Below are 22,832 nucleotides of genomic sequence, written 5' to 3' on the forward strand. Positions count from 1 at the left end.
AACAAAAGTGTCTTTTCTAACAGTAGAATCACACAGTGCAATGAGCTTCAGGAAAAAACAAATAATAAAAGGACGGATGTTACAGGCACTTAAGAGTTTCAATTTTTTAAATATACTTTAGAATTTAAACACATATGGCCAATAAATAGTCTATTCAGCTCTTTTGCTAGTTAGAGTTTGTGTCATACACAAGATTAGAATCTTTTCCAAATGGATCCGGCTCTTAATTTTTTCTCAGTTGAATAGCTCATTGAGGGGTTGTAACTACAACATCATAACCAAAGACACTAGGAATTTACAGTACCAGTGACCAGTTCCCACAGAAAGCAGTCAAGTAATTAATTGGACCAAATGTCTCAATCCCAATAAATATGAGAGCAATTTCTGTAGCCATAACCATAGGCTTTGAAATTCCTTCCAAACTCATGTGTAAACAGCTTGTCCCCAAACTTGCCCCACTTGCAATGAAACTTGACCCACTTCTAGGAAGCAATTAAAATGCATTTTAATCTTTTCTCTGACCCATGGAGTTAAGTGATCCTCAGTCCTCAGAAGAACAAATTAAAACAAATTAAAAGATACATTTGCTCTTCTCATTACCCAAAGTTGACAGGCAGCCAGATTCTCCAGATCATTCATCAGAGCAATAAAAAGGGAAATGAGATGAGGGGTGGGGAGGGAAGAGAGAGAGAGAGAAACAGTATGCGACAGGGAAAGCTCTACTAGAACAAAGGACAGAGAATATGTCTCGCATCCCCTATATGTGCAGGAGCCACAAAGGTGCTCATTGCACATGACATGTCACTGCCTTGAAGTAGAGTAATTTATGCCATTTATTTTTATTAAACGATTTTAACACTTTTCTCTCCAGAATAAGCTTTTACTGTAGAAATTCATACCAAAAAAAAAAAAAAAAAACAAGGTGAGGGAAAGACACTTGTGGAATCAAGCTATCAGAAGCCCTTATAAGGGAGCATGGGGCAGCCTGGTTCATGACAGACAGTGGGTAACATCCCGCCACTCTATAGATCCTCAGGGAGTGTGAATGTACACAGCAGCATGGATGAGAGGGCCAACCTTTTCCACCAATAACATGAACAACAAAAATACTCTTCCAATATTTTATATATCATTTGTAAAAAAAAAAGCATAAATATATATTTAATCTTTAAATACATGTTATAAAGGCAGAGATTTTTCTGCCTTTTTTATTGGATATTGTTTTATTTACATTTCAAGTGTTATCCCCTTTCCTGGTTTCCCGTCCATAAACCCCCTATCCCATTCCTTCTGCCCCTTCAGTGAAATTTGGGTTCTTATATATAGACTATCGTCCTAGGTTAATTTCTCCATACAGGCCTATTTCAAAATAGTTCAAAATTCTGTTGTGAAACTTTCAGATTCTGAGATCTTGAAAAAAAAATCAGGGGTCTTGCAAGGTCCTTGTTCCTCGCTGGCTCTAAGCCTAGGAAGCAGCCTTTGCCCACACACCACTGTGTACTACTGACTCTCAATCAAAGCCAGACCTCTAAACCCATACAAGCACCTAATACACTCACCCCGAAGTCTCCACCGGAAATCCACTCAGAAGCACCGAGTGTTCTAAACTTAGGATGTTATAAGTATGTCATGTTTTCAAAAAAAAAAAACGTAGAGTGACTGGACACCGGCATTCACGTGAATATCACTAGCAAACAATAGATTAGAGACATGAACTGACCTAGTAGGCTTTTTCTGACTGGTTGCAATTCCACTGTGCTTAGACTGAGCTGCATATCTGGCTGTCAGACTGTATGAGGAGAAACAGAGAAATGGAATTAAAGGGATCCCTTGAACATGGGAAAGAAAGTACAAACTTACAACAAAGTTATGAGTTAATGAAATGCAATTGGAACACACATAAACATATATAAAGAACAAATTAATCGGAAAATTATGGTAATGCAACACACATACCATGAGCTTCAATTATGAGTGCCCTGTGAATGCAAGCGCAGCTCTCACGGCAAAAGGTCTCGTTGCTGACTTTAAAGTTATGCTGAGAAATATTAGACTTTATAAGTACTTAACACTGTTATCTTATATTGTAGAAGCTTAACCTTTGGCTGTTAGATACGTTAAAAAACAACCCTAAAGTTTCATTTATAGGGCAAAATTCCTTTTCCCAGAATAGTAAAAGGATAAGAAGATGAATTGAGATTTGTTAACTCTAATTTGTTCTTTAAAAGCAAATATTTTGAAAAAGCAATTCATTGAAAACTGAGTTTATGACCCATACACCTAATACCACATAATTTTACAAGAAGTTTACAATACAGTGTTTTTATTTAAAGAAAGCTGTGTACAAAAGTTTAATATTAAATAGAATTACTTTCGGACAAAAAAGAAAACCCTTAAAGTTTCAGATGACTAAACATTTTTAATTATATTTAACTGTATTTTAGTGTGTGCATGTGTGTGTGTGTGTGTGTGTGTGTGTGTGTGTGTGTGTATGCATGTGTAGATTTTGTGGGTTCATTTATGCCATAGAACACATGTGATATCAGAGAATAATTCTAGGATTGGCATTTTTTTTGTCCCTTGTAAGCCTGGGATTTGAACTTAGGAGGTTTTCCAATCCATACATTAGTGCCTATACACACTGATACATTTCACTAGCCCCATAGGCTCAGGGATTCACCCTTAGGAGGTCTTCCAATCTGTATACTAGTGCCTACATACACGGATCATTTCACTAGCCCCACAACCATTTTTGTAAATCAAACACTTTGCTCAAAGAAATATAAGGCATGTTATTTAAACCAAGTTTGAAAAATAACACTTGATCTGCAAAACACAGATTTGTACCTTAACTTGATGTCTCGATTGCTAGGAGTTGAAGAGAATTAGACTCTATACATCCAACTACTTGTTGGTTTGCCCATCGTAGCAAGGGTAGATGCCTTCATGGAGAATCACTTCCCAGGGGATTATTGTACCTCCACATAACCACATGCAGAGTACATGAACATTCTTTAGCAGTTTCAAGGACCTTGGATTAGCATAGAGTGGCTGGCATCAACGTGAAGGACTGTCGGAACCTTTTTGCAATTGATCAACTTGCTCTGTTGCTAAGCAGAGAAGTTTTAGGCAAGAGAAATATGTCTTCTGGTAGTGTACTTTGTTCTCTGTTTGCCGCCGCCTGCATCGTGAATGTGCATGGCCTTGACTGCAGCCTGGAGTAAAGGGAACACATTCTCATCTGGAAGGCATTTTCATGGTGATAGAGTGCATGCTTTTCACATCCACTGTTTCATACACGGCTATTTATATACAAAACAATCTGTGTTTTAACCAGACCATGAACTGAGACAAGTGCTAAGCTACTAGGATGTCAAGAAAATCATAGAATAAATGTAAAAAAAAATAAGCTGTTTCAATGCAATCGGATAGAAAATAAATAAATAAATAAATAAATAAATAAATAAATAAATAAAAGCAATTGAGGAAATCTCTTCATCCCCAGGAAGAGGACCGCCTATAATTTAGGGACTTGTTCTTATACTTCGTGCACTGAACATAGACAAGACCAGTGAAAATGATCACAGAACAGCGGGCTTTCCAGTAACTAAGAGCTAACTCATCATTTCTATGAGTAATCTTTAAAGAAATAACATAAATCTGGCCATTCAATTATGAAAAGGCAATAGTAAGTTCCAGCAATATTAAGTGATTTTGCCAAAGTCTGTTTGACTTCATGGCTGTATTTCCGATTGACTGTGAAAGTATATTTTACATACTGACTATTTTTGTAAAAATACTTCTTAATTCATTCAATTCCTTGATACTTGACATCTTCCACTTATCTCCTGCCTCTGTTAAACAACTCTATGTATGGCTCCTCTTTCGTTCTGTTTGGTTTTCTGAGTCACGGTCGCTCTGCACCGTTCATGCTGGCCTGGAACATGGTAGCTCAGATTGGCCTCTAGGCCATGAGCTTCTGTTGTCAGTGTCCTAAAGGCTGGGGTTATAAGGAAGTCCTTTTGAGAAGATGTGTGAAGCTGTTATCATGGACAAAGCTGAGGTTTTGTTTATTGCACAACTTTCTAATGTCCTGGTATCTACCATGTTCTCTTTTTGTTACATCTTTTCCTGTCACAGCTACCTGACCTGTACACTGCCAATTTCTCCTATTTTCATTCCATATCCATCCCTCAACTCTTACAGCCATGAATTTCTCAACACAGATTATACCCTGTTTCCTCAAACAGCATCATCTCTTTAATTCTGATTAAGATTTCATCTAAATCTTCTGCATTAACTTTGTATGGCGACATTTATATCAGGTGTCTAAAAGACTTGCCCAACTACATCGTCTTAGAGCTCATGCACCACAACGAACTCACAATCTGTCTCCATTCACAGATGAAGTTCTAATATGTTTTTTCTATCTATTTATTCTTATTGTTATTTACGCTGTGTGCTCCTAAATAGCCTTTCCCTTTCCTACTAACTCCCTGAAGATGAGTCAGTTTGTAGTCATGCTGTTAGACTACCAACCAACCTGACCTTAAGTTCTCCTTCAATCCTCATGTTTATTAAACTGACTCATTCCCTCAGTGCTTTTATAACACACAGGCGACCAATCACATCGGCATCACCTGGGACTTATAAGAAACATACACTCTCAAGTCCCAAACCATCCATCTTGAATGTGAACTTGAATTACAACAGAGCCCTCATTATTGTCTCTGTATAGTAAAACCTACTTCCACAGTGGGTTGTCTACTCATTTCAATCACTCTCTTATGAGTGGCAAAAATGCTTTGAGAAAAATCTACTTCTTTGTAAAGAATAAGTAAGATAGAAGCCTTCTGTTTGTAAGTTTTTAAAGGGAAAAATACCCATAGCTATTGGGATAATTGACTTAGTACTCTTGCCCTCTTATTATAACAAGATTATGCCCATTCTTTGACTAAAACAATGTATGGATCATAAAAAAAAGGTGCTTAGTGACCACCAGCCATGTACCGATTCAATTCCCAATAGGTTTAATTTATTAAAATTAGGATTAAATGGAAATAAATGGCACTTTACTTCCAGAAATACACCCCTTAAAGCCATGCACATTAACTTACGATGTCATCAGAAAGTGTATAGCTGGACATATAAAGGAAACTGCATTTATTTCAAGCTTATTTAGAGCAACACATAAATACAAGGGCAATGAGTGATGAGTGAAATGTTTGCTGTGACTGCATAAACTAAAAGTTGAGTGGTAAAGAGCTAGAACATTGTTCATAACTCAGACACTGGAGATAGACTGCTATGGCTGTCACCTACTCTCTCTGCCTGTTTCACCATCTGTTGGTAAATGACTTTGATAACTTTGTGTGCATCAATTTTTATGAGCATTTAATCACACATCATTTAGAAAGAATGTCTAGGATAAATGCATCTTACAATAACTGAAACAAACATGCAAAGGGATTCTCCACTGAAGAATTCCAGGAGGGTCTGAAATTCTGATGAAGCCTGTAAAACATCACATCATTTCTCAAACATGAGCCTGTCTCCTGATGCTTCATTATCTTCCCCAAACTCCACCCTTCATTGTATTCCAGTCACCTGGGTGTTAGTGTTCTTACTCAAGAGTTCACATGAATGGAAAGAGCTGTTCAATGTCTGAGGCTTCAGATATGGTTGTTGGTTCATAAAGTGATCTCCCTTCCAATATTACAGGATATTATTTACTCATCTTAAATCTCGAAGTCAGCACTGGCAACCCCTAAAGGACCTTGACCTACAATAAGTCAGCAAGCAGTGCTTCAAGAGGTCCTAAGAACTACAACTCCCAGAGGTCCTAAGATCTACAACTCCCAGAGGTCCTAAGACCTACAACTCCCAGAGGTCCTAAGACCTACAACTCCCAGAGGTCCTAAGATCTACAACTCCCAGAGTGATTCTTAAACCTGTGCATAACCCAACGGTGCCATAACTTCAACACTATGTTTTTGTTTTATGCCATAGAGATTAAATAAAAAACACTTGATATGTACTAAAATAAAACATATTTGTACAATAGAATATTTCAACAAGTTCGTGTGTTTATAAAGATTTCATGTTCTAAAATCCGCAAATAGTGCAAGGGCTAAGATGAAATACCTCATAAAATAAGGCATTCCTTGGCAGAGCAATTTACTTTTCATAGGTAGAAAAAATTCTGTTCTAGTGCGGAATGAATAAAAGAATAATCTCTCCATCAGTTTTTTCTTCATTAATGTTTGTGACCTCCAAGTTCTGTGCTGCATTATCTGTTAATCTCTTTTCCACTCATGCCCTAAGTAAATTCCTCTTCATGTATTGTCTCATTTAATGAAAGATCATCACATTAATGTTCCCAGGTCTACTTACTGGCCCTGGCACTTCTATAAACCCAGAGTAACATTACAGCCATCAACATTTTGAAAGCCTATTAAAATCTCAGAACTCCAGAGGCCAAGACTACACTTCTCCTTTGTATCACGCTCTGCTTTCTCTTTCCTTTCACTTGGTTCTATTATCGAGTTACCCCCTTTCCTACTAAAATCAACCAATTACTCAACAAAAATAGAAATGTAGACTACCCCAGTTACCAAGGCTATCTTTCGAAGTTATTTTGCTTTTTTGCAGGTAGAAATAAAACCTGTTCTGTTGCATAATAAATAAGAATAAATAATATTCTGTTTGATTCCTTATTCACTAATGTCTGTGACTCCCAGAGTTCATTTCTCCATTACTAAAATGGACCCAGAGCAATTCTCCTCAATGTTCAGAAATAAGTCTCAGTTTATTACATGTATAGAATTCCTACTAGCCATAAGTTGATGTTTGCTGGACTTCCTCAGCCTTAACTCTCATCTAAACTGTCAAAGTAGAACACTCACTTGATACTTTGTACAGTGAGAGAAGCCTTAGCCCTAGCTGAAAAGCTATTGGCAACTGATGGTGCTAGTGAGGGAGGGTAAGCTCTTCTCAGGGCTGTGGCTCCTGAAAGGCTGTATGATTCATCAGATCATCTTACCCCTATGAACTTAAGGGCAGCATTAACTCAACTCACTGCTTTGTCTGGTTGGTTTTGTTTTGTTTGTTGTTTGTTTGTTTTGAGAGCATATTAGTTTTATAGGGAAACTGAAGAGGGGGCTACAGAGAAACTTGAGGAGTCTGAGTAGATTTGATCAAACTTTTCATATGTGTGTATGGAGCTCAATTTATTGAGCCACAAGGACAACTACAGAGTCAACTAACCTGGGCCCCTGGGGGCTCACAGAGACTGAACCACCAAACAAAGACTGTACACGAGCTGGGCCTAGGCCTCCTACACTTTTGTAGCAGATGTGCAGCTTGGTCTTCATTTGGACAATTGGAGCTGAGGCTGTCTCTGATCATTGGCTCTCCTTCCCCTAGCTGGACTTCCTCGTCAGACCTTAGTGGGAGAGGAGTACTTAGTCCGCTGCAATTTGATATCCCAGGGTAGGGTGGTAACCAGGGGGGTGTTCCCCTTCTCTGAAGAGAATTGGAGAGAATAATGGGGGAGGGATTTGTGTGGTGGGCCTAGGAGGAGGGGAAGGAGGTGGGGGAATGCTCTGACTGATGGATGTAAGGTTAATAAATAAAATAAGATAAAATAAAGATTTAGAGGTTATTTTAAAGCCAAGATTCTTCCTTTACTATGAAAGGTCCCTCCTATGCAAGACTTTTGCAAACTCTTATAAAACAATAATTGACTACAGTTTGCAGAAGAACAGCTCTGACAATTACATCTTTTGTATCGTTAAGCAGTATATATTTCTTCAAGAACCACACAAGACATGTTGCTATGATTTGCACTTCATAATATGTGCCAAATTCTATGGACACATGCTTAAGGCTTTTTAAGAATTCACTATGCCGTGAATGAATCAGAAAATCAGCTCCCACCACACATGTTTCCATTTAGTAGCTGGGTGGCTGAAACAGCATCCTCATGGTATTTAAGACAGGTTAGAGTGATAACTTACCCCACTGGTGGAATATGGCATGAATGCTCATTATAACTTTAGCCTCACTGAAACTTATGCAGGCAGTTAATGAGGCCAGCTGCATGGCCCACTTTTGTGAGCTCTTAAACCAGTAACTAAAGAAAGAGAGATTCCTGGGTAAGGATACTGCAACATCAAGTCTTTGCTATTTTGGAATACTGAACTTCAAGATACAGGATGCTCATGAAACTAGGCTTATATTTCTGATTCTTTGTCATCATACATTACATTTCCACAATGATCTCCTCCATACACAGCTTTTAGAAAATCCTCTGTCATTCTGTAGCTATTTTTTGTCTATATATTTTTGGTGCATAGTAAAATTACATCTCATACACTGAGAGCTTAATTACAAAAGCTTCCTAAAATACAGCCACCTTAAAAATAAATTAAACTCTAGAAATGGACTAAGCTAACTTGAAGCAATCCCACTAAAATCAGGGACTAGATTGACAAGGCTGCCCACTCTCTCCATATCTAGTCAATGTAATATGGAAGTCCTAGCCAGAGCAATTAGCAAAAAGAGCTCAAGAACTCAAAGGGATACAAATTGGAAAGGAAGAAGTCAAAATATCACTATTTGCAGATGATATGATAGTAATCTTAAGTAACCCCCAAAATTCTACCAGAGAATTACTTAACCTGATAAACAACTTCAGCAAAGTGGCAAGAAATAAAATGAACTCAAACAAATCAGGGTCCTTCTTCTGCTCAGAGGATAAACAGGCTGAGAAAGAAATTAGGGAAACAACACCCTTCACAATAATCATAAGTAATATAAAATATCTTGGTGTGACTCTAACCAAGCAAGTGAAAGATCTATATGACAAGAACTTCAAGTCTCTGAAGAAAGAAATTGAAGAAGATCCCAGAAATGGAAAGATCTCCCATGCTCATGGACTGGCAGGATTAATATAGTAAAAATGGCCATCTTGCTGAAAGCAATCTACAGATTCAATGCAATCCCCATCAAAATTCCAACTCAATTCTTCATAGAGTTAGAAAGAGTAATTTGCAAATTCATTTGGAATTACAAAAAACCCAGGATAGCAAAAACTGTCCTCAACAATAAAGGAACTTCTGGAGGAATCACTATCCCTGACATCAAGCTGTATTACAGAGAAATAGTGATTAAAAAAAAACCTGTATGGTATTGGTACAGAGACAGACAGGTAGATCAATGGGATAGAATTGAAGACCCAGAAATGAACCCACACACCTATGGTCACTTGATCTTTGACAAAGGAGGTAAAACCATCCAGTGGGGAAAAGACAGCATTTTCAACAAATGGTGCTGGTTCAACTAAGCTATTTTTCTAATTCAAAATTTAAACCAACTTTGACAAAGACCACCCAGTAAGTGAAAAATAATTAAGATTTCTAGGGACTGAAAAGTCACCCCAGCTCAGTACGGAGCATGTTTAAAAACTGTTCATCAATCCATTTGTTCATGTAAATGACACCTTATTATCAAACTGGTAATAATTATTTAAAGATAATTGTTTAAATTATAATAAGATAATAAGATAATTGTTTAAAACCACATCTCTAATGTATACATAAATTTTCAAAAACTACGTTTTGAGTTCTTATTCTTGGGTTATTTCCAACCTATTGTGAAGTATGTATGATCATCAGAACATGTGAGTTCATATGATTACATCATGGCTGGGTTTCCAAACATTTCTCAGGGTCTGGTCTGGTCAGGTCTACCTTTCAGCCTTAGCGAAAGAGAAGGCTGGCGTAAAATACAACTTAAAATAGGAAGAGGTTAATCAAAAAGGGTTTGGAGACAAACAGTGGGCAACATCACAGTGAATAATGGAGAGTAGAACATAAAGAAGAAAAGACTGAAATCGAGCTTTGTACAGAGATAGATGATTAAATCCTCATGGCTGAGATTGCTTCAATTGCTAAGTGTTTGTGCCTCTAGACTGGATTCTATGTGCACTCACTAGGCCTCTGATTACAGATTGATTTTCTATATCAGTTAATGACAGGAGCACATGGCAACATCATACAGGTAAGATTATTATAGTATTGAAGCTTTCTAAGTCAATAAGTTGTAATTTGGGGGACCATTGTTCATGAGGAAAGGCATTACCATGTAACAAATTTGCCAACTAGAAGACTGCAAGTAAGATAATCAAGTCTATTTGTTTATGATTTGAGAACAGAAATGAAGTATACTTAAAACAAATTTCTTGTATTTGGAAACTGTTTATAAGATATATAAAGAAGGCATTAAAACTTCCTGCTGTCCATTCCATGTAAACCTGTTCATATAGTCCCTTGTACAACCTTAACTAATTTTAGAGTTGAGAACATGAGTCTTTGAGTAGCTTAAGCTCTCATTCATGTCACCCCACTGGCAACTGCCAGGTACGACTGAAACTCACATGGACACACTCATTAAAACTGAAACCATAGAGACAGGTCTTCGAAGTCCATGCAGTCGTGCACATGCACTGGTTTGCTTTCGATATTAACACTGTCAATCTTCTTGGCTTCCCAATGCCATAAAAGAAAATTTTCTTTTCATTTATGTGTGCCCAAGGATGAAAAGATCATGCTTTTGTTTTCCTAAGAGTCATAAATTTTCGTACTTGTTTCCCTTTTCTTAAAGCTTTGAGTCCTTGACTTAAGAAAGAACACACTGTAGACCACAGCATAGAGTTGAATAAAGGAACTAATTGAAGCCAGGCTCTTGAGGGCTTAAATTACCCAAGCTTCCCTGTCATCTTAAATTAAAGCTCCTTATATACAGTTCGTGATTTATAACCCCAGGACAAAAAAAGCTGAAAAGCATCCCAATTTTGGAGCGCATCTCTCTGAAGGAAATAATGATTCCTGGAAGAGAAGCCCTGAGAGGTAAATGTCCTCACGGAAGAGGACAATGTGTGTGGCTAGGGTCATGGAGCCCGAGAGGCCTCCCGGGGAAATCAGTACTCACCCACTGGTTCTGTCAAGCAACCTGTGTGTTCTGCAGGAGCAGTTTAATCCACATAGGAAGTTGATGGCTTTGTTATTTGCTCTCCAAAAATAAAATCAAGAATAGCAATTGACCACCGGGGGAATAATCCCCCATGTTCTCAAAATAGTATATTTTTCTACTTAAAAGACTTTTGACGTCCACGTTTTTACCACGTGTGCCATTCCAGTCTGTATTAACTTCTTCTTAATCTTTACACATCATCTATTTCACTTCCAGTATTTTTACATCTTGGTTCTATAAGTTGTAATCTATTTCTTCATACGACTTAATGTGTTAGGTGGTGAATGCCAGCAGTAATCTAATTCCAGTGGGGTTGGAAGTCATTTGATCATCTCTACAGAAATTAAGTGAAAAAAACTTATTTATGAAAAAAAATTTTAACTTTTTAGTAAACAAAAGATGATCTTTGCTGTATGCTATCATCTTATTAGCATATTTTATTATCTTCTTCATTATTGTACCTGACAAGAGATTCTGCAGAAATCTAGCCCATCCATTAACTTGGTATGACTGGTTGTAATCATGTTCTGGGAAATGTATATAGGTCTCCTGGAAGAGTAAACAGTTCTCTTTACAGCAGAGTTATCTATCCAGCCCCAAGGGTGTTATTCTATTTATATTTCGTTAGTCATGCTATAAATGTATTTATTAGACTTTAGTCAAAACTGAATAAATACACAGTACTATTAATTGTGAATTAGTTGTGTCCTTTTTAAATATGACTACATCTGTTTTCTTGTTTGGCTCTTCTGAGCAAAACATAGCACAGAAGAAAGGAGTGATAGTCATGAATAGCCTTCAGCTGCCATTGATGTCACAAAGCAAATGAACTTCATTCATGTTGCATATTTGGTTTTACAATGCTCCAGATGGCAACAATCTTAGGATTCCTTATATCACATTTTGACTTCAGAAGTCACATCCAAAAATGAGAAAACAGACCATGGACATGGGCAGCTCTACCAGTAGTACTGATTATCATAAACAACATGGAAAAAGATGATTGGTCTGGAGTCTACAGAAACTAGATAAAGAAGGCGGGATGCAAGATCTACTGCAGGCCAAACCAAGCTTTCCATGCATCTGGATTGTCTGTGATTACTCTGAGTGCCACATTGAGTGTTAGGAGCAACTCAAAAATGAATTTTAATTAACATATTATACTAAATCGGTGAATTTATAAAATTTTAATTTTAAAGTTGTCAAAATTGTAACTATCACTCTTTCAATGCTTTCCCTTTATCATTTGCAATTTAAATTAGATGCATAGAAAATTGTACATTTGTGGGATACAATATGAGGTTTCAGTTCTTGCAAACGTTTCATAATGATTCCATGAGGGTGCATGGTATGTTTACCACATTAGACATGAATCATTTTTGTGTTTAACAAACATTCAAAACTCTCTCTATTAGCTATTTTGAAATATTCAATCAGTTGTTGCCAATCAGTTATCCTGTGAGCTATCAAACGTTGGAAATGATTACTCCTGCCCCTCTGCGTTCTCTGGTCTCTCTCCGCTTTCCTCTGACTCAGACTTCCCCAAGTGTTGTCAATGACTATTTGTCACTCAACTTCTTTGACACCAACTTTCAAAGCCTGTGTATAATGAAGAAACCCTGATAATTATCTCTTTGTGTTTTTACTAGTATCAACACGACATTTTCCTCCCTAATTTGTAGATGGAAGTAATGCAGATTTGCTAGAGTTCATTAAAACTTTGCTATCGAGAATCCACTAAGAATAACGTTAGAACAAAAATAGAAAAATGTTTTGGTGCATTTACTTTCTAAATGGTGGCATTAGAGATAATGAACGATGAATGCAGACAGATGAATCGTAAGTTAGAAGGTGATTAGAATTTGGACAAAAGAAAAGTGTTGTGAAGAGCAAGGTTGTGTAGGGATGGGGAGATGGGAGTATTTAAAAGACAGCCAAAGTATCATAGCCAAGCCACTACACTACAGAGAAATATTAGCCTTCCCAAGAGTGACTCGCTAATATGGACCAAGCCTCCAATTCTGAGGACCATTTGCAAGACTCATAACAGGGAAGGAGCATATGCCAGGCAAGTTCAGTACTACATACACGTATACAGGACTTCCCACACAATCTTCTGACATTACATGTTATTTTCTTTAGCAAATAAGGAGGCTGAAACACAAGGATGTTATGTAAGGCTATTGAGTGCCTACCTGTCAAAAGCAACTAGAGTCACAGGGGTCTCCCCGTAAATCTCTAAAGGGCTACTCAGCTCCAGAACATGTCTGTAAGGGATGATCTTGTTTGGGTGAATGTATGTACGGAGACCCATTTTAACTGTTGGTAGGGCCAATCCCTGGGCAGGGACGCTGTATCAAATGAAGACAGCATGCTAAGCACCGGCATGCAGCACGCACCCTCTCCTGACTGTGCCTACTCTGTGAGTAGCTGCCTGGGAGCGCCTAGACTTCCGTGCTATGAAGGAATCAAATGGAAACTGTGATCCAAAATAAGTTCTTCCTCCTTTAAGTTGTCTTGATCAGGATTTGTTATTAGAAAAAGAGAAAAATAACCAGCACAGAAGTAATTAGATTCCACAGATTGGAATGAGTGGATTTAGAACCCAATCTCCTCTCTAATCCTAGAGGTGATCTTTCAGTGATTAAATTTGCAGGTGTCTACTTAAGTAAAGGCAGTTTAACTCATGAGAACACCTTGAATTATTTCCAAAATGGTAAAAAAAACCCCAAAATCCTTAATATGTATTATGGAGATTTATATAATCATGATGATTTTTAAATAAAGAGAATAACACAAAGGCCATGGAACTTCATGGAGGAATATGCCCTCTGACTCTTTTACTAATCTACAAAGAAAAAATGGCTTTTGCTAACTATTCAGAGTACATCAAATTTTCATTCAAACCATGCAGTTAAGATGAACTTTGAAATTAATACAAAGGTGTCATAAATCATATCTAAGACTCATGCCTTCGGCAATGCAGATAAATGTTATTGTAGATTTTTCTGTACTGATTATCTTGATTTTAACAAAAATATGCTCTATTGTTTTCATATCTATGTTACAACTATTGGTTTTAAAAGATGCTTTAAGGAACATTGTTATAGTAAGTTCATATAAACTGTAATTTATGGACATTAGATTTACATCAATAGAAATAGATATTGATGGCTGAGGCATAATATTGCGTTTTTCAAAATGTGTTAACAAAATATTTACAAATTGACACTTAACACCATTTCATCAGAGTCAGGAACTTACAAAAATAGGCATACTAAAATTTATTAAATTAAGTACCAATACAAAAACTATGACGTGCCACAACTTCAAGATGCCCATTATAACTGCACAGTCCACTGAGATGTACGGACTTTGGCCTGGTTAATTTTGGTATATGATATTTTTATCTAAGTACTTTACAATAAAGTTTTAATAAAAGCTAATTAAATCTAATTCAGTACAATAACTATTAAAAGTTCATCTAGTCTCAAATGAAAATATACAATGAATAGTTTTATTAAACTCCTACAACAAAAAAATAATTTATCTTACCCTAAATGGTCTGAGTATAGCCAGCGTACATTTTAAAATAATATATAATTTTGAAGAACCCATGCCTATCCACAAAGAATCAGAAAATAAACAGATATTTATCCTACAAAGTTCATAAATGTCAAGAAATTCTAGGTAAGAAACTCCACACAGCAGACTTAAGAACAGAGTGAGAAAAAATATGACAAATGGCATTTTGTCTCTTTCAGAGTTCAATATGCTTTGCAGAGAATCACATTATTTATATTACAATTCTGCTACTACCCTTGCCTCCCGCCCATTCAAATCACTCAAATTCACCTCTAGGAGGTATCTCTGATGTCAGTTGGAAGAATGCAGGTCTCCACACCAACTGGGTAAACACAAAGGATAATTAATGGGGCTTCCTGTTTCTTCTTCATTCTTAAGAGAATCCAGGAAGTCTCATTATCATGCCTTGTTCTAATTTGCTTTGTTTGTTTTCTTTTTCACTCTGGTGCAGTTTCACTAGACACTACAGAGTAGGATAAAACTACCTTCATCTTTCCATGAAAAATGAAATGGTTGGAATTTTGGTAAAATGAAGCTTTTTCATCAAATCAGTTGGTAAGCATATCATCTGATAAAGAAGATAGAATTTACGTGCGCACATGGGAATAAAAGCATAAAGCAGGGCAGTGGTTCCTTAGCAAAGCTGGCTGATGTTTCTAGAGTTGAACAAGTGACAGTATGAAGGGAAGAGATTTTTGAAAACTGTTTTGAACTTTTTAAGTTGTTTTCTCTCAAACACTGAATGTTTATAGTCAAGATTAGTTGGGTCCTATTATATTTTAAGCATGACTTCATGCTTAAAGAAAAAAAATTATTTATATATGTTTGGTATACTTACATATTTTTTAACATAGATAAAGTACATTTTTATACATTTCTATCTTTAAAAAAGTATTATTCCTATTTAGGCACTAGAACAAATTAATCCACATATCCTATCTTTATCAGAAATAAAGCTATCTGTCACGTGACATGAAAATTGTGAGCCAAAGTCTCATCTATTGATCGTTTTCTGATGTTTCAAACAAGGTAACCTACAGTACTATGTAGACCATCAGATAATAATAATAATAATAATAATAATAATAATAATAATACCCCTTGACTTTTGATGGATTTAGTCAACTCAAACTATCAATAAAAGCTAACCAGACCTCAGGACTCAAAAGACACATTGTATATACTCAACTAATTGGCGGGAAGGAGAAATGATACGGCGTTGCCTCCACTAAGGACGCCTTATATGGTTAGATATACAGAAGTCGCCATTAGAAAATAAACAAAATTGTGGGTTCTAAAAATGTGATAGGTCTTTCTTGTCAGATCTAAGGAGAAGAGTTTTTGAGCCTCACATCCACAGGTCACATATCTGGGTCACATGAAAATAGAAGCACAGAGGCACAGTTATGAACTCACGATAGTTTAGAAAGTCGAACCACATCTAAACAAACTCATTTGAAATCTATTCCCGGCCTCCTTTCCTTACCTGGACTGCATATCTTGCTGGGTTTTGGCCTGGCTGGCTTCTGACTGAGGAGCAGCGTGAGTCACTCGCTGTTGAAGCTCTACCAAGGACTGGTAATACTGTTGTTGATGATGCTGCTGCTGCTTGTAGCGAGACAAGCTGAAGAAGAGCCCTAGGATGGCTTTTAGGTTTCCATTTCTTATTTCTGTATCAAATGGGAACATGGAAAACATAGTCAAATACGTTACGTAGATTCTCCCGTGTGAATAAGAGTCTAGATGTAATCCTCTTCGACCAGATCTGTGAGGATGAAAATACACGTGGGTCCTCTTACTCAGTTTCGGTTAAATCTGAATTTCTCGACTCTGGGAACATTACGAAGTGGCTTGAGATATCACTGAGAGAAGAGGAGCAGGGAGCAGAAGGAAGAAATAGCCCTAAACAAAGATGCTCTGTGGGTTGTGGCTTTCCTTATTCTTGGAAGAGGATATGTTCATTGCCTCGGCGACGGGGGTAACCATTTGATTTTGCACACTGCTTCCCTCCCCAGTGTACAAAGCTCTTGGCCACACAGACTTGGCTAGGGACAAATGATTCGGCTCAAATATCTATCATCTTGTACTTAGAAATAATGGCGTTGTGGGTGCATCTCATAAGGCCAAATTGGGTTTACAGAAATCAACATTCTTTCGAAATCACCATGAGCCAGCCTGGTCATGCTATTTGGAAGTATTATACATTTAAAATATGCACAGGTCTTGAAAAGCATATATCATATCGCTGTTTTAGTTGAAATGCTTATTTTGTACACATTGGTGTTCCTTGTGTTTCAGGCTATATGCTACTAGATAATAATGGTTAGCTTACATAATGGTAAGGCATTTATTTAATAAACAACACCTGAAACATATAGGGCTTCTATATGAGATTTCCCAATGCTGCGTAACAAGAATTAGATGCCCAAATTCAGCTACGACAGAAAGTTAATTTTTAACACAGATACGTATGAGCTTGAAATTTTCATGCCAGTTCACCAAGCATTTTGAACATAATCTACACTTATTTGCCCCTTCCAATCTTCCTCACACAACACTCTCACCATGTCCCCATGGCCCACTCCATTTTTCCTCTGAAGTTATAATACTATTGCCAGGAGAACATGATGTAAGTTAAGCCTGAGATGAAGCTTCAAGTGTGTCAGATTTTAAATAAAACTTGGCTGTTCTTCACTGAATGGGCTTCTCTGAAGTGTCATGTCCCCTTCTAGATAAGTTTAGGTATCCTAACAAGATCTGTGGGTTTTGCCCATCGAGGACTTATAAGCTAGCCCCGCCTATTTGGTTCAGTTGAATCCATCAAAATGTCCCTAAAATTGATCCCCTTTTCTACCTTAGACATTCCTTATAATTTCCATAAAATATGAGAGTCATTTTGATCCATGAGGCCACAGTGGGAAAATAGTGATTGCTTTTTTCTTCCTGTAAGTGTAAGTGATCTTATTCAAAAGCTTTTTTTTTTTCATTCCGGTCTTATTATACGTATGCCTCATTTAGAATGTATGTCTTGACAATGCATATATTTTTAAAGAATGAGCCAACACCAGTGGATTTATATTAGTAAAACTGCTGTGTGATATGCAAGAAATGTAAAACGAGCAATGGAAACATTGCTTTTGGCTACTTATATAGCAAAATCTAGTCAGGGATTCAAATTCTATTGTAAGTAATGGAGCCGGTACTTAGATTTTAATCTCAGCCTGTTAGCCACTGAAAAGGCAACTGAATTATACATCATAGTGCTTGTTTCATGTAACTATAAAAGCATAATGGAAAATTACAATATGGAGGAAACTTAGAAAGTAAAATAATTCTATTAAATGTCGAGCATATTGAAGAAAGTCACAATTATTTTACTCCAGTGATGACAACATTTAGAAACTTCAAACTCCTCAGTATTTGTAATTTTGATGACAGAAAAGGTTTCCAAGGCAAATGACTTGCAGGAAAGTAGTATCTAGTACCTATAAGAAAATTGAAGACATTAGCTTCCGAATTACTATTACAACTGCAGGTCTCAAAGGACTTACTATTTCAAGTTTTAGTAGTTTTAGAAATTTTATAAATGATTCTTAATAATACTATAAAATCACTTCTTACTTGGGACTAGCTATTTCACTAATAGTCCACTTAGACAAAAATTTTCTTAACACATTAATAATCATGATAACTAAGGTTAATAATTTAATTTTATGTATTAAAAATAGAATGCAAATATACTTATTAAATATATTAATATTAATAAGTAAACAGATGGAAGGAAGGAAAGAAATGTGTAGCAATTTGATGGATAATGGCAGGAAGGACACAGGGAAGAGAAAACATTGTTTCATTTAATTATGGCAAAGACCATGCTATATATGAGGTAGAGTTTTTAAAATGTCACCTTTATATGCAGAAGAAAGTCTCTGAACACAAAAATAAGTGAGGGAGCTAGGTCAATCTTAATTCTTGTTGCTACATTACAATTTATTATAATTCAATTTTCACTAAAATTAAATGTAAATCTGACCTGTAATGATCACAAAATATTTACAAATAGTACTTACTAAGACTGTCAGTCTAAGCATTTAATAACTCATTGTGTCACATAAAAACACACATAGTTGACTATTGTTAGCTTTGTCATACCATGGAAGCCTTATTTCAAAATATTTGTACATGAATTATAATGTTTACCTGCGTTTAATTCCATGCATTACTAGAGCTGACATGTCACCTATGTATCTATTTAAGAAGTTAAAAGTCTCTGTATTAGCAATAATATATAAGTGCTATTTTGGTTCTTCTGCAACCCAAATATTGACATAAAAACAATGCAAAATATTTAAATACTTAAAGTACATGCTTATACTACTGGCCCTCCATTATGTTTGCTTGATGCATCTATAAATTTCCGTCATTAACTAGGGGGATCTGCATAGCAACACTGCATTTCTAACATGAAAACTCTTTCAGAAACTCTAAAGCCACTTGTGGCAACAGCACAGTTTCTTACCTTCAGCAGATAGACCTTGAACATTTACTCCTCGGGCTGCTAGAAAACTAAGGCAGACATCGACATTTTCAATCTGTAACATGAAAAGGAGTAGAAAAGCCATTTAGAGGATGGCAATTCAGCAAGCATTTGAGCTCTCTGAAACAAGGGAACAACGGAACAAGGGAAAAAAGTAATACTTTACATTCATTTCATTCTAGAAAGAGCTGCCAGAGTTTTACTAGAATTATCTTGGCTGAATACAGAGCGACCATAAAGCTTCCATTGTCCACGTTGGTGCTTGCAAACAATTGATAAAGGCGTAGTCAAGAACAGCATTCTTGAATCATAGCAACCCACCTACGTATCATAAAACTAGATCTGTGTTTTACAAATAAGTCTCAATGAAAACATCCATCTGCAATGAGACCATGGCACTGCAATTACTAGAATATTAGGATGTGGGATACTGCATTCCGTTCGAAGATTAATAGTAGGAGAGCGGTTCTATGAAATAAATGAGGCATATATTTTATTCTAAACCATAGATAAACATTCTTTTAAAAGTTGCATTTGCATTTTCACAGTTGAAGGAGCCTGCGGTTAAATGCAAATACCTGTCTTTCCTATTTTAAAAGGGCAATGTGCATGGATTTTAAGGACTCCTTTAAGTGTGAACATCGAAAGTGAGCAGGGAAGGCTCGATCTACCAGGGAAAAGAGTGTTCTCAATGTCAAGAAATTATACAAGGTAGTCACATAGAAAAATGTTTAAAGCTCAGAAATAAAACCAAGGCATACATATTTGCATTGAGAAAAAAATATATTGATAAGAAAGTATTATTGAGGGTACTTTGTTGTAAAAATAGAGCTGCAAATGTTTGAGCAGCATGTGACCTAGTATATTTCATTCCACCAGCAGCATCTGAGACTTCAGTGAGGGTGTTGTGTTGAAATGTACATCAGAGTCTTTCTCAGGCTGCTTTGGTATTAGAAAAAAAGGAGGGATCCATCCCATCTGCACTTGCCAAACTCAGACACTATTGCTGATGCCAAGAAGAGCTTGCTGACAGGAGCCTGATATGGCTGCTTCCTGAGAGGCTCTGCCAGCACCTGACCAATACAGATGCAGATACTCACAGCCATCCATTGGACTGAGCACAGGGACCCTAGTGAAAGAGCTAGGGGAAGGACTGAAGGAGGTTGGGGAGAATTGTGGAGGGGTAACTGGGAAGGGCAATATCATTTGAAATGTAAATGAATACAATGATCTATAGAAAAAAAAGAATGGAGGAAGGGACTAGGATGGGTGGATCCATGGGTGTGAACACTTGAGACTGAGGTCAAATCTTCAGGACATAAGTAAAAGGTCGATTGTGTCATAACAACTGCGATCCCAGTGCTGAGTTCTGGCAGAGGAGGAAACAGGAGCATCACAGAGACTTGCCTTCTGTTGACCTAACTTTGGGGCCAGAGGGACCAGCTCAGGGCATCAAGGAGGTGAGTGACAGATGTCTTCCTGCCTTTAGTTTGACTGTAGGCAGCAAGGTATACTGGCTGAGGTTCCATAAGTGTGTACACTCATTTATTTGTGTGCTCTTAATATGGTATTATGTGTGTATGTGCCTGTTTATGTGTGTATGTTTGATGTTTTGATGATTTATTTTTAATTGTAGATATATAGTTAATTGTATATGTAATATAGTGATAAATATTATATATAAAATTATATATATATATATATCCAAATGTGGCATCTCCTCTCTCTCTCTATATATATACATATTTAATAAAGAATATATAACAGATTACATATGATATATAATTTGTTATATGTATATATGATATACAATATGACATACAACATATGCTATGTAGCACATTGTGTATAATATAATTGATAATAAACAAATAAATAGAGAAAATAGCAATAGTTATCTTTTAATCCAAAGTCTACATGTCAATAAAGCACTCTTATTTCCTGAATCATACTCCAGAGAAGAAGTGTAGCAATGTGGGAATATATGTATGTGAGTGCAGGGTCCACAGAAGACAGAGGCATCAGACCATTCCAGTAAGAATAGAAAAAATAATCAAACCATAAATTACAAACCATAAATCCCAAGATAGTTAATAATCAAATTCAGTGTGTGTAGTGACTGTGGAGTCTCTTGTGCTGAGTAGGTCTATGGTGTCCTAAGATTCTGGTCTCTATTCTCATCGTGTTCATCCCTAGGGGTGACAAGAAGAAACTTACTCTCACATTTGCTCTCACCCAAAATCTCATATACTGATGGGAACAATGATCAGTGAATCTTTGTGGACCTCCACAATGAATCAATAAAGCAAAGCATAGCATCATAGGCAAGGTGCAATAGCAGGTGAAATTAATTTAAAATGTGTGTTTTGGGCTGTTTGCCATTTAAGTCAATGAAGCAAAGTACTTGTTGTCTGAAATTGAAGGGTGGTGGTGATAGGAGAAAATGGAAACCTGTTGGCGGCAAGCGCAGCATTGGGAAACAGAAAGGCCAGCCGGTCAGTCAGGAGCCATCCTTAGTTGATACCTTCTGATGTATCAGAAGATGTGCAGGAAGAAGTTGGCACCATTATATTGCGGAATAACAGAAAGAATTTCAAAGAGTCTCCATCGCTTGCAGACTCGTGGGGGCATCCTCGTTTGACACTTTCAGTTTAAAAGAAATGAAGTGAGACTCAGACACCATGTCCTTACTGAGAAGGCTCGGAGTATGCATGAAGCAGGTACCTCTATATCCCACACAGAGTCAGAATTCATAACTCACAAAAGACAAGAGGCGATTATAACATTCCTTGACATTAATAAAGGAGGCAAGGATAAAAATACTAAATATATCTATAGCTTCTTTGGATTTAGCCCCCCCCCCAGCAGCTTTGCTTTATCTTGTTTAGCAAAAAAATTTAATCAAGTAGCTTGTAAAGTTTACTTGACATAAGAAGCAACTAGGCATTTTCGCAGGCAGAGTTGTCAGTTTTATCTCATAGTGAATAAATATAAATATCTGTAGATAGAGGCCACTTTAATCTTTTTTCTCCTACATTTTTATTGGATATTTTTTATTTACATTTCAAATGTTATTCCCTTTCCTGGTTTCCCGGACATAAGCCCCCTATTCCATCCCCCTCCACTTCATCTATAAGGGTGTTCCCCTCCCCATCCACCTCCCCCTAAAATGCTCCCCAACATTCCCCTACACTGGGGGTCCAACCTCGGCAGGACCAAGGGCTTTTCCTTCCATTGTGCCTAACAAGGCCATCCTCTGCTACATATGCAGCTGGATCCATGGGTCTGTCCATGTATAGTCTTTGGGTAGTGGTTTAGTCCCTGGAAGCTCTGGTTGGTTGGCATTGTTGTTCTTATGGGGTCGCAAGCCTCTTCAGTTCTTTCAATATTTCCTCTAATTCCTCCAACGGGGGTCCAGTTCTCAGTTCAGTGGTTTCCTGCTAGCATTGACCTCTGTATTTGACATGCTCTGGCTATGTCTCTCAGGAGACATCTATATCCAGTTCCTGTCAGCATGCACTTCTTAGCTTCATCAATCTTATCTAGTTTGGCCCACATGTGGGGCAGGCTCTGAATGGCTGTTCCTTCATTCTCTGCTCAAAATTTTGCCTCTGTATCCCCTCCAATTAATATTTTTGTTTCCCCCTTTAAGAAGGAGTGAAGCATCTGTACTTTG

At 37.0% G+C, this 22,832-nt stretch overlaps 1 protein-coding gene across 13 annotated transcripts in view; it reads right to left on the bottom strand.

Moving 5' to 3' along the window:
- Positions 1–22,832, bottom strand: part of Nav3 (neuron navigator 3) — a 788,263-nt gene that overhangs the window by 191,631 nt on the left and 573,800 nt on the right. For 10 of the 13 annotated variants that reach the window (XM_063263475.1, XM_039079115.2, XM_039079114.2 and 7 more), the window contains 3 exons: positions 19,139–19,211; positions 16,106–16,289; positions 1,721–1,789 (listed from right to left, as the gene is read on the bottom strand). In XM_063263475.1, coding sequence (XP_063119545.1) covers positions 1,721–1,789; positions 16,106–16,289; positions 19,139–19,211 — 326 coding nt within the window. Of the gene's footprint in view, positions 1–1,667; positions 1,790–16,105; positions 16,290–19,138; positions 19,212–22,832 lie in introns of all 13 variants that reach the window. The other 3 variants (XM_063263477.1, XM_039079113.2, NM_001191782.1) reach the window with 2 other exon arrangements.

The sequence above is a fragment of the Rattus norvegicus genome, chromosome 7, assembly GCF_036323735.1.
Source record: "Rattus norvegicus strain BN/NHsdMcwi chromosome 7, GRCr8, whole genome shotgun sequence".
NCBI classification, from domain to species: Eukaryota; Metazoa; Chordata; class Mammalia; order Rodentia; family Muridae; genus Rattus; species Rattus norvegicus.